The 12,242-nt window shown below is 52.3% G+C and overlaps 1 protein-coding gene across 3 annotated transcripts; it reads left to right on the top strand.

Moving 5' to 3' along the window:
• Positions 1-165: 165 nt before the first annotated feature.
• On the top strand, positions 166-11,907 carry trappc8 (trafficking protein particle complex subunit 8). 3 transcript variants are annotated; one of them, XM_088394855.1, is made up of 30 exons: positions 166-472; positions 1,128-1,343; positions 1,834-1,917; positions 2,719-2,808; positions 2,873-3,047; positions 3,192-3,330; positions 3,434-3,521; positions 3,649-3,827; positions 4,041-4,156; positions 4,221-4,371; positions 4,457-4,557; positions 6,007-6,112; positions 6,190-6,321; positions 6,403-6,627; positions 6,897-7,002; positions 7,067-7,261; positions 7,434-7,597; positions 7,734-7,808; positions 7,899-8,004; positions 8,078-8,232; positions 8,317-8,747; positions 9,123-9,276; positions 9,354-9,450; positions 9,647-9,715; positions 9,788-9,846; positions 10,042-10,230; positions 10,325-10,426; positions 10,585-10,724; positions 10,797-10,886; positions 11,040-11,907. In XM_088394855.1, exons 1-30 carry the CDS (start codon positions 316-318, stop codon positions 11,296-11,298), a joined length of 4,350 nt encoding a protein of 1,449 aa, XP_088250981.1. In that variant the 5' UTR covers positions 166-315; the 3' UTR covers positions 11,299-11,907. The 3 variants fall into 3 exon arrangements, with proteins under 3 accessions (XP_088250981.1, XP_088250980.1, XP_088250982.1); XM_088394854.1 differs by having other exon boundaries at positions 3,401-3,521; XM_088394856.1 differs by lacking the exon at positions 1,834-1,917 and having other exon boundaries at positions 3,401-3,521.
• Positions 11,908-12,242: the final 335 nt, after the last annotated feature.

Here is a 12,242-nt window from a genome sequence, read left to right as displayed (position 1 = left end):
ACTCCGCATATTCGCGGTTCAGCATCAGTCACTTCTTTGGTTCCAATGGCCCGCAAATAACTGGTTGCCAAATTCTTAAGTTGACGTCTTTTTGACGTTTGTGTGTCTGCGTGCGTGTGCGTGCGTGTGTGTGCGTTTTAATTCAGGCACATTGTGGGGCAGGCGCTGTCCCACGTCACATGATATGACGGTCCCGCAAACCGGAAAAGAACCGACAGCCAACAAGGCCGCTGACCCGAGTCTGCCGCTGTTCTTGTCCACAATGTGACAGTCTCCGACCGTGTCCCCCTTGTCTACTTCATAGACAACTCCGCTATGGCGCAGTGCGTGCAGTCCGTCCAGGAGTTTGTCCAGGACTCTTTCGTACCGATGGTAGCCGTGCTGTGCAGCGACGAGGCAGAGAGGCTCACCAGCAAAAACAAGCTCAACTTCGCCGAGCTGCTCAGGCCTTTCTGCCGGCTCACTTCCGAAGGTACGACCGGGCGGGCGCCACTTTGCCGCCCCGCCCGAGAAGGAGTCGCGCAGGGTAGCTCCGGTCCGCGTGACTTTGCTTCGGGTTGTTAGCACCGCGGCTAGCTCGTGACGAAGCACCGGTAGATACCCGCGGGGGCTTGGCGTCACCTGCCCGGGCTTTGTGACACCTGAGCGGCGAGACTTTGACAGCAGTTAGCCCCGGCGTGCTATAAGGCCCGTGCTTCAAGTGCCTTTAATCGGTAGTTGTCATTTTCCGCCCAACATTCCTCAAAACAGCTCGCGACTAGAACTTTTCCCTTCCGAACTCCTCGCTGCTGAACAAGTCCTTCTTGCAAGATGGTTAAGGTCTCATTGCCCAAACTACAAGTTGGAAAAGTAGGGTTTTAAGTCTGCGTTGGGGATTCAAACAAAGGTCAGCTTTTAAATGAGGGTTTCAAACCCGGTGAAGAATTCAAGCCAGAGTTGGGGCTTGAAATTAAGGTGTCAAGTCAGTTTGTTTCTTACAAGTGTCAGGGTGCCAAAGTCGGGTTTATCTTATAGAACTAGGAGCAGAGCATCGTTTGGCAGAACATCCCTTCACACCAGTTTGAGGTTTACTCCCACCAATAGAAAATGGCCGGAAGTGAGCTAATGCTTCGACTGTTTGTGTCCAGGTCACTTGCGGGACCCCAACAACCAGCTTCTGGTGGTCAAGAACCTTCGCATCTGCGTGACCAAGGTGGTGCCGAGCACCGCCCCACCTCTGTCGGGCGCTGCCCTCAGCCCAGGCCAGCGCCACCACCTCGACCAGGTGGTGCTCTCCTGCCAGCCACAGGAGGGCGCTGTCTCTACCGCTGTTGCTGCGGGAGACTACGACCTCAGCTTCAACGGTAACTTCGGTGATATTTTCTTGCACTTGTGTCACCATATCAGTCCTCGTTGCTTGGCTGGGGAAAGAAGGTGCCGAAAAGGCGAGTGCGGAGGATTTTAGTGATTGGATGGGGAGTTTAAGACTGTCGGGATTCCGATGTAGGTTTCAGGGACAGTAATTCAAATTGATGTTTAAATCAAGGATCAGGGTTCCAAACAAAAGTTATGGTTTCAAGCCATCTTTAGAGCTTCTAATCAGTGTTTCAAGCCACGCTAAGGAATTCAGATTGAGGGTTCAAAGCAGGCTTAAGGTAGAATTAAACATTATTCATTAAACATTTCAAATGGCCATGTCAAATGACGGTTGGGTTTTGAAGTAGGGTTTCAAGACAGCGTTAGGGTATCGAAGTTGGGTTTGTATCTTAGGGTCTCGAAGTTGGGTTTGTAGTCAGGGTTGCGTGTTGCTATGGTGACGCTTTTTTCTGGCCGCTCTCTGCTTCCACCTGTCAGACGAAGCTCTTAAATGTAGCGCCCCCTGGTTCAGTTCGTGGAGAGACGCGCTGACGGAGGCGTGCGCCTCCAAGCATTTCTCAGGTACACCCGTCGTGTGTGTGGCTTCCGTTTAGATCATCTCCTCTCGCTTCCTCTCACTTCCTCTCTCTTCCTCTCCCGGTGCTCCTGCGGCTTCTGCTCTTCTCGCTGCCGTCACTTCTTTGTAGATTCGAGCCTTGCTCACGCGTAAAACCGAAGCATGATTCTGTCGGGTGTTTTGAGTGCTTGGTGAGTAGACTGTAGACCGCGTCACGGATGTCTGAGATCTTGACCAGCAAATGGGTCAGCATTTGCTTTGAGTGGCATGGTTTTCACACTGTTTTACCAAGATCAGCGCTCCACCTTTAAAGCTCATCTCTCCCAAGATTTGGGAGATGGTCTTCTCTCCAGAGCTTGTTTTCCCAAGATCCTCTGACAGCCTCCTCTTCTCCCAAGATCTCCTCGAGTTGTGTTCTCCTCAGATGATTCTCCCAGATGACCCTTTCCCAAGATGCTCCTGTTCCCCCAGATTCTTCCTAAAAGTTGCTTTTCCAGCTTTGCCAAGACTGCTGATCTTGAGATTTCTGCCAAGATCTTTTTTTTAATCACACTCTTAAAATTGGGCCCTCTTCTTAAAAAGCTGGTTCTCTTTGAGTCAAGATGTCCCTAAGTCCCTTATTTGCCAGTCTGTTTTTTCTCTCTAAATCATCCAACTCCTCCAAGATCCTCCTTTCTCAAGATCTCTGTCCTTCGATCAATGGGATGGTCTTACTTTTGTCCTAGTTCAAATCCTTCCACAGTTGTGAAGCCGCCTGCGATTTGTCTCCGCTGTGTGTTCACCGTCACCACTTTTTGTCTGCCCAGCGAGCACACCCTGGTTCGAGGTCTACCGGGAGAATTTCCTTCAGTCCATGCCGGCCTCTGACCACGAGTTCCTCAACCACTACCTGGCCTGTATCCTTGTCACCTGTGTTCCTTTTGTTTTCACCGGCCGAGTTTCCTTGACCGGCTCGTTCAGGCCTGCTGGTGGTGTCGTCGGGCGAGACGGTGCCGGTAGAGCAGTTTGTCAAGCTGTCGCAGGAGCAACACCGCATCCAGCACAGCGGAGACTTCAGCAAGCCCAAGTGGTTCATCCCCAACACGCTGAAGTACTACGTACTGCTGCACGACGTGCGCCAAGGCGACGAACGACGGTAACAACGCCTTTGGAGAGGCCGGAGCAAAATCCAATCGCCGCTTGCATCTTAAAACCTTGGCGATCCAAGGCAAAACATCCTTGTGCCAAAAGGCAACGTGTGTACAAATTGCCCAAAGCAACTCGAATGTGACGCTTTCAGGGCTGAGACCGTCTATGAGGACATGAAGCAGCGCTACGGCCCTCAAGGATGCTACCTTCTCAAGATCAACTCGCGCACGCTCGTCGCCGAGCAGGAGGAGCAGATTCACGACTTGTGGACTCACTACCTGCGCAGCCAGGTGGGCCCGGCCGCCGACCCCAATCAAATTCATGGCTCGGTCGCCGGCCCCAAAATGTGCATATACGCAGGTGGTCAAACATGTCATCTTTGTGCGTTTGGAGGATCAAGCGGACGATAATGTCGGTCCTACTGTGAGCTCTTCGACGGATAAAAGCGGCAGCACAGCAGAGGAGCCTTCTGCAGACACAGGTCTCTTTCTTGTTTGAAGGATATTTTTTTTATTGGGGGGGTGCAGTAAATACAAGGTCTTGGGATGCTCCAAAAGTTCAGACCAAGCAGCAATGTTGTGATTCGCTTCTCCTGTGCCATGTCAAAGGTGGCCGTCTGGAGCAGGACTCGCCCAGCGCCTCAAGGGAGGCTGACATTACGACAGGAGGCCACGGCGCGTGTCTGACCCTCAGCGACCACGACCGCATCCGCCAGTTTGTCCAGGAGTTCACCTTCAGAGGCCTGCTGCCTCACCTCGAGAAAAACATCAGGCAGCTCAACGACCAGGTGCTCCACATCGACGCTCTAGAGAAGAACTACGAAACCTTCTCTAAAAACTGCTGACAACTAAGTGCGTTCTTTTCAAACCATGTCCAAACGGAATCCAAGCTGGGACTGGACAAAAACAGAGTTTCTCCTAAATGAGCACCTGCAATCCTCGCCACTTTTGCCGGTCTGTTTGCCAGCAGCGTTCATAAGCATCTCCCTGTCCTTCCGCAGCTGGTGTCCCGAAAAGGCTTGAGTCGCTCCCTCTTCACAGCCACCAAGAAGTGGTTCGGTGGCGGTAAAGCGCCCGAAAAAAGCATCAGCGAGCCCAAGAGCACCGGCGGCCTCCTGTAAGCTCGGCCAGGTTTTGCTTTCTTTTGTCCTGTTTGTGATTTTGGAGCCTTGTGATGGCAGCTACCCCCCAGAGGCCCCTGAGCTGCAGATCAGGAAGTTGGCCGACCTGTGCTTCCTGGTGCAGCACTACGAGCTGGCCTACAGCTGCTACCACACGGCCAAGAAGGACTTCCTGTCGGACCAGGCCATGCTTTACGCCGCCGGCGCCCTGGTGAGCATGGGGGAGGGTGTCCTTGAGAGCCATGTCGCCAGCACGACTTGATGTCGTTGTTTGCTTTCTTCTTCCTCGCGCCCAGGAAATGGCCGCCGTCTCGGCCTTCCTGCAAGGGGGAGCCGTGCGCCCTTATCCTGCCCACTACATGGACACAGCCATCCAGACCTACAGAGACGTCTGCAGGTAGCAGACGCCCCAAACTGCTTGAAGTTGCCTTTTGGGTTTTTACAATACCGTATTTGGCGGTGTATAAGTCGACTCGGTGTATAAGTCGACCCCCTAAAATTCGACGGAAATTTACAATTTTATGATATATCCTTTGTATAAGTCGAGCTCAATTGTTGCATTATATTAAACTTCAAAATTCAATCAGAAATATGCGAAATTTATTGACGAAATGTGTTCAAATTCGCGAGTTTGTAGCGCGCGATCTATACGCCATTTTAAATATTATTTACTTCATGACCCTGTGATATTACGCGCCGAGAGAGACTAACAACAATAAACACTCTTAGAAACTGGTTTATTTTTAGTTAAGAAACAACAAATTATAATTATAAAGTGATTGCCGGTACATAGAGTTCAAAATTCGTCTTCATCGTCGCTATTTCCAAAAAGCTCGTTCCATTCGTTTTCGTTTAGTTTGTCGTCATAAAGGGCATCTTCTTGGTCTTCTCTATCCTCAGTTTCCTCCTCCTCTTCCCAGATAAGGTCGTCTTCTGTCCCATCGAGAGCGTTTGGCGAATATTTTCTAAGTGCCAACGGCTCTTGCGCCATAAAGAGTCCGCCTCGGCTGGTTCCCCATGTCGGCCAGAACAAGTGAAAATTCGGCCTCTTCCACCGGAAGTCCGGCCAAGTTTGGCGAATATTTTCTAAGTGCCAACGACTCAACCGCCGTAAAGTGTCCGCCTCGGCTGGTTCCCCATGTCGGCCACCACAAGTGAAAATTCGGCCTCTTCCCCTGGAAGTCTGGCCAAGTTTGGCAAATATTTTCAAAGTGCGAACGACTCAACCGCCATAAAGTGTCCGCCTCGGCTGGTTCCCCGTGTCGGCCACCACAAGTGAAAATTCGGCCTTTTCCCCTGGAAGTCTGGCCAAGTTTGGCGAATATTTTCTAAGTGCCAACGACATTTATTTAGACATGGCGATTGAATGTTTACGTACCGGTAGTTATTGTCGTTGCTTGACGCACGATGACTCGCACATTCGCTCAATACCCAGTACTTCCCCCTAGCAGTCATCGTCGCTGCCTGGCTTTCGATGTCCGTTATTGAGGTGAGAATATTTGAAATTGTTGCTGAGGATGCGTGTTAATGCGACGAACGCTTTATAATGATTCAGTTTCTCGCTGTTTGATGAGCCTGACGGACGCACACCCACGCACAATGAGATGCATGAGAAACGGCCTTGGTTACCATCACATTTGAAGCGATGAATACGAAGTTAAATTTTATGACTCGGTGTATAAGTCGAGGTCGATTTTTTTTCGGTCGATTTTGGATCGAAAAAGGTCGACTAATACACCGGCAAATACGGTAATTGGGAAATTGATACATTTCAAATGCAAACGCATGTTGCCAAGATGAAAGACAAAATGTGTTTGCTTTATGAGCAGCACTAACTCTCTGACAGGAACATGGTGCTGGCCGAGCGCTGCGCTCTCTTCAGCACCGAGATCCTCAAGAGTCAAGCAAAATACTCGGAGGCGGCTGCACTGCTCATCAAAATGACAAGTGAGGTGAGGAACCTTGCCAAAGCTCGAAAATGGCGTCCCCCCCCTTCCCTCTCCTTCAATTCACGTTGTCTCGCCACTAGGACTCAGACCTGCGTAGTGCTCTGATGTTGGAGCAGGCGGCCCACTGCTTCATAAACATGCGCACTCGCATGCTGCGCAAGTTTGCCTTCCACATGATTCTGGCGGGTCACCGCTTCAGCAAAGCGGGCCAGGTAAGCCACCCGGCCACCATCCCTTCCTTTGGTCCACCGCCATCTTGGGACGGCGCCGCTGACTTTGACTTGGTGGTGCAGAAGAGGCACGCACTGCGGTGCTACTGCCAGGCCATGCAGGTGTACAAGGGCAGGTCGTGGTCCCTGGCCGAGGACCACATCAACTTCACCGTCGGGCGCCAGTCGTTCACGCTGGGCCGGCCCGAGAAGGCCGCGCAGGCCTTCAAGCAGATCCTGACCAACGATAGCCGGCAGACAGCCGCGCAGCAGGGCGCGTTCCTCAGGGAGTACCTCTACGTTTACAAGGTGACAGCCCTCAGACCGCTATCCTTGAAGCTTATTTGCGACTGCCTTTTGCTTATGGGAGTTAGATATTGCAGCCTTTTAACCATCTGTCCAAACAGTCCCGAAACTTGTTTTTATGGCTTTTAATGCCATTTCCGCTTGATTTTTCCATCTTTGCTTGAATGATTGTTCTTCCTCTTTTTAATTTTTCTTTCTTCCAGTATTTGACATGTTAAGAAAAAATGTTGACGAACGAAATCATGTGCCGTGACGTCCGGCGTGTCTTGCAGACGTTGATCAGCCGGAGTGGTGTGCGTCTGCCTCAGCTGCCGCTGCCATGCATCCATGGCGCTGCCACCAGGGTCTACTTTGGGCACGAGCGCCGCCTAGCCGAAGGTAAGAAGGCGCCCGCTCCCGGTAGTACTCAGGTTGTGACGCGGGCATGACCTGGTGTTCACAGGTGAGAAGCAGGCTGCCACGCACGTGTCACTGGACCAGGAGTATGACGCCGAGCAGGCGGCCATGTGGTGCAAGCTGGAGGAGCAGCTGGTGGCTGCTGCCAATCGAGGGGTGGTCCCCGCCAACTTTCAGCCCAGCCAGTGCTACCTCAACAGCCAGACGGACAATCTGCGCCACCCGCTGGCCGTTGTGGAAGGTACAACAGGCTACGTTCATTTCGCACTTGGTATTGGCATGCTTTTATTTTGACAAAGGCGTAGGAGAACCAAGGTTCTGACCCCAACGCTTTCATTACTGCACAGCTGACATGCGGCCACCTGGCAAATACTTGCTGCTTGTTGACCCACTTCCGGCGTGGTGCTTTGTAGAGCCGGTGGTGGTGGAGGTGGTGTTCAGGAACCCTCTGAAAGTTCCGCTGGCGCTATCCCGCCTCTCGCTGGTCTGGAAGTTTACGCGCGACACCCACGCTGCTGCCGCCACGGAGGACGCCGGAGAAGAACTCGTCAGCAACCAGGACGCGTTGGAGCAAGAGGTCAGCGTCCTTTGGAGATGCCTTTTCCCAGGACAAAATGCTTATCCATTTGCTCGCTTGTATGAGTGTTTTTTGTTGGAGTTTTGTGTTTGTTGTCTCTGCGTTTAATGAACTCTGTCCCGCTTTCCCTTTCCAGTCAAGGCAGACAGATGATGTGGTCACCACCGAGACCATCCTGGACTTCCACTTGGCCCCCGAGGAAACCAAAATGGCGAGTTATAACGATCTGTGGCTGTGTCTTAAAGATGCTCATCTTTGTTCGCGTCTGGTGTATAACAGCCTTTGCGACTCGTAAACGCAGGCTCGACTTAGGCTGCTGCCGCACCGGACGGGCTGCCTGAGTATCACGGGCGTGGTCTATGACCTGGCTGCTGCATCCTCGGCGGAGACGCCGGACGACTATGACGGTAACGAGGGCGCCTGACCAAACCTTTGCTGTCCGTCAGTCACGTGAGATCCCACACGCCGCTCCTCTCACAGGGCTGCAGAAGGCCGAGACAATCATCAGCGGCAAGCAGGACCTGAAGATCAGAGGCCCGCGACTCAATCACACCAAAGAGGACAAAATGTTTGTGCGCTACGGACCCGACCGGCGCTTGGAGCCCATCGTTACGCTGCCGATGCCCCTCATGGAGGTAATTTGTTTGCACGTATAAACAAACCAAACAAAAGACAGCTCGTCCGCCATGGGGATGTGTCCTCCCTTTTGTGTGCGTTAGGTGTTCTTCCTGCAGTTCCCGACAGCGCTGCTGTGCGGCGAGATCCGCAAGGCGTACGTGGAGTTCTGCAACGTGAGCGGCGTGTCCCTCTGCGGCCTACGCGTGGCGTCCACTCACCCCGAATTCTTCACATTCGGGAATCCGTCGGCCGGCACGCCGCTGACGCCGCTTAGCCCCGCCTCTGCCGAGAACTGCTCGGCCTACAAAACCCTGGCGGCGGCACCCGGGTCCGGCGCGGCCTGTGAGACGCTGGTGTCTGCCGACGACTTTGGGCCCACGTCTGACGTGGTGGACGTCCCCGTCGGCGGCACGCTGGAGCCAGGACATTCCGTGCAGCTCCCGCTCTGGCTGCGAGGACCTGACCAGGAAGGAGTCCACGAGATCAACTTCCTCTTTTACTATGAAAGCCCAGACAAAGGAAGCAAGATCAGGTAGATGTCGCACTTACTCGGGACATTGCCTTATGATCGACATTCATCGGCTCACTTTCTGTCTTTGCGTTCAATCCTCTATCCCTGACCGCACTCCCAAGTATTCAATTCCCATTGCAGATTGAAAGACCCCGGTGTTCCCCATAACTCTATCCTTGGTACTGTTCTCTTCTTAACTCGTTCACTCTGGTGGATGTTATGTCGTCAACTGATTTTTACCAAGTGAGATTTTCACATGAGCGTGGGTCTTTGCTCAGCCCAAGTCTGTGAAATTCAGGTGATCAGACCCCCGCAATGACCAGCACAAGCGAGTAAATGGCACTGCTGCAAAAGTGTCAATGTGATGACGATGATGAGCTCACTCTTCCCCCTCAGCCACCGGGTGGTTCGTCACTCGGTGTTTATTTGCGCCAGTCGCTCTCTCAGCGTTCAAGCGTCGGCCCACGCCAGCGCCATACCTCCTCAGCAAGGACAGGACCAGGATGGCGGCAACACGCTGGTCTTCATCGATGTTGAAAACATCAACACGGCAAGCACCCCGGCATCAGCCTCGGGCCGTGCTATGATGCCACCACTCACCTTGCTAATTTGTCTATGGCCTCGCAGAGCGACGCTGGCGTGCGCGAGTTCCACATCGTCCAAGTTTCCAGTGGCAGTCAACACTGGAGCCTCAGCAAGTGCATCAACCCGGCCAAGGATAAAGGTACAAAATGACAGTGCCCGCAGGTTACACAACGCTGATCGGCTAACAGTTCGCGGCGCATTTCTTTGCTTTGGAACACCGACAAGGTGGTTAAACACGTGGTAACGTTTGAACACATTTGTTCTTTTCTGGCCATGTTGAACGATTTGGAAGGTTTCAGCCGGTATTGACTGTTTTTGTTTTTTTCCCCCTTCAGACTGCAAAGTAAGCAGCAAAGAGCGAGCCAAGCTTTGTTTCAGAGCGGCACCGTGCAAAGCTCACCGAGGTGCGTCGCTGCCATGTACATGCTCAATCGCACACTTCAATCATTGATCGTTCCTCGTGTTTGTGTTTGAAGCTTCCTTGGACCGCGCCGAGATGTTCACCTTTGCCGACGTCAATCTGGGTGACGAGCGGGTACGCCAAGCGGCCGTCTTTTGTGCACATAGACGCACGCGACTCGGTTTAGGGCTGTGGCGGGGTTCATTCTGCCCCCGTCCGCAATCCTGGCAAATTGTCTGATATTTGACAAAATGTGCAACTATAACGGCCGTACCATCGAATAGAGTTGAAGGACACTTGACGTCCTCACCGTTGTCAATGTGGGTGCAGATCGTAAGTTCGGCCACGCCCTGCGGCGACTTCTTCTTCCGCTGCCGCCGGACGTCCGAATCTCGCCGTGCCGACGCCTGCTCCTCGGGGTCAAGGACGCCCTCCGGCGGCAGAAGCCTGGGCGAGGACTTGGTCTGCGCGATCGACGAGTGCGACCGGCTGGACCTCAACATTATTGTCATCTGGAAGGTCAGGTTTGCATGCGTGTGTGCGTGTTTGGTCAAAAATGTGTGTTACAGAAGGCTTGTACTTGCAATTTGAAGTGCTATTTTCATGTATGCAGGCTTACGTGGTGGAGGACAGCAAGCAGCTGATCCTGGAAGGTCAACTCCATGTGGCGCTACAGGCGGTGGGCGAAGAGGCCACTTCCCTCGCTCCCAAGCAGGTGACCACATCTTTGGATGCCTCGATTTGTGTTTAGCGTATCACCATGTGAGGGCGGCTTGACCCGATCAGGCTTCTCTTGAGCTGGGCCACACCTCTGAGTGTCTGTGTTCTTGTTGCTATGTCCCGCACGCTCACGAGGTGTTGTCGCGTTATCAGGACACTCAAGAGATGGTTCTGCTCAAGTTCAAGTCGGATCCGCCACCTCCCGTCGTGCTGCCATCCACGCAACTGTCACGACTCGTCAAGAGCAACCTGCGCTACTCGGAGACATACGCGCATGACTTTGCACACGACAGGTGGCGCGCACACGTGGGCACATGCAAACAAGGTGGCCAAATGCACTTGTAAATATTGTTTATTGTGTGCAGTGTTTGTGTGGTTCCCGTTTCTTTGGTTTTGTCCAACTGCTGCCGGACTGATGTCGACATCACAGTAGACCTCAGGCACAAAACCACCAGGTGAGTGTGTGGCTTTTTCAAGTTTGGCTCTTGCCTGCTCACTCGCACATACAAACGCATTCACTTATGGACACACAGACATGCAAAAATACATACGCAAGTACACAAAAACACACGCTTGGACTCCCCCCCCCCTCCCCACATCTTGTGTAGTTCTGAGTGGAGCGAGTGCGCGTGTAGCTTCACCTGGGTCGGCCAGACCCGCTACCGGCTGGCGCTTTGTCCCCGGCAGACGAGTCACCTGGAGCTGCAAGCCTGCTTCCTTATGCCTGGTGTCTACAACATCAACACGCACGCGGTCAGCGCCGCGCCGCGTCTCGATGGCCATCACCGTGACGCCGCCGCCCAACCGGCGGTTGCGCAGCACGGCGCCGGACCGGCGCTCATCGTCATCACCGACAGCAGCCAATGACATTGCCGCAACACGCACCGCAAGGGCCAACGTGAAGAAGAGCCCAAAAGGGAGGCTAGTGTCCTGGATTCTCATCAGGAGCTTTCATGCAACCACTAAGTGCAATGCGCATGCGTGCGTGCGTGCCACCAGATGACAGCATTAGTCGTTACTTTGGGTCTCAGCTTCAATTGACATTTGGGAAGTTGCAAGGTAAAAGAAAAAAAAAAAAGCATTGTGATTCATTTTTGACCAAGAAACTGAAAAAGTGCAGCATGTCTTAAATGTTTGACACTCCCAAACGAGCCCTCCCCCATGAATGCTGCGGGATGCCGCGATCATGTAATCGGCGCCGGTGTCTGAGCGCGGCAAACTCAGATTAGAAAGCGAACAATCTTGAATTTTGTTTTTAAGTCTGACAATGGCGCCACCTTTTGTGTTTACGGTGTATTATATGTATATCACATCATGTGTCGGCGCCGGTGTCTGAGCGCGGCAAACTCAGATTAGAAAGCAAAGAATCTTGAGTTGTTTTTAAGTCTGACAATGGCGCCACCTTTTGTGTTTATGGTGTATTATATTTATAACACATATCATGTACATAGAAAATAAACCAACCAATTCTCCATTGACAGTGTCAACATTTGGGCTTATTTTTTGGTTTGCTTACTTGGATTTGCCTTCTAGTTATAGTTGAGCTCACCCGGCTGTATACAGTCACCACATATAGTATTTGACTACAGCCTAAATGTTAATTAGTTATATAAATATAATCAACATGCTTTAGTAAGAGAATAACCTGCATTGCTAGTGTGCGAGGTGAATTTCTCTTTTAGGGATTAAAATTAGTGGATTGTGGCAGAAGCAAGAAGCACGTCTTTAACCGCCAACAAATGAACGAAGACAATATTGCACGACAAAGAACGCACGTATAAAGCTTCCCTCAACTGTCTGCCTGCTCGCAG

Source organism: Syngnathus floridae, chromosome 13 (genome assembly GCF_059516105.1).
Source record: "Syngnathus floridae isolate MCC-2025c chromosome 13, RoL_Sflo_1.0, whole genome shotgun sequence".
NCBI classification, from domain to species: domain Eukaryota; kingdom Metazoa; phylum Chordata; class Actinopteri; order Syngnathiformes; family Syngnathidae; genus Syngnathus; species Syngnathus floridae.
This window is presented reverse-complemented; position numbering and strand designations above follow the sequence as displayed.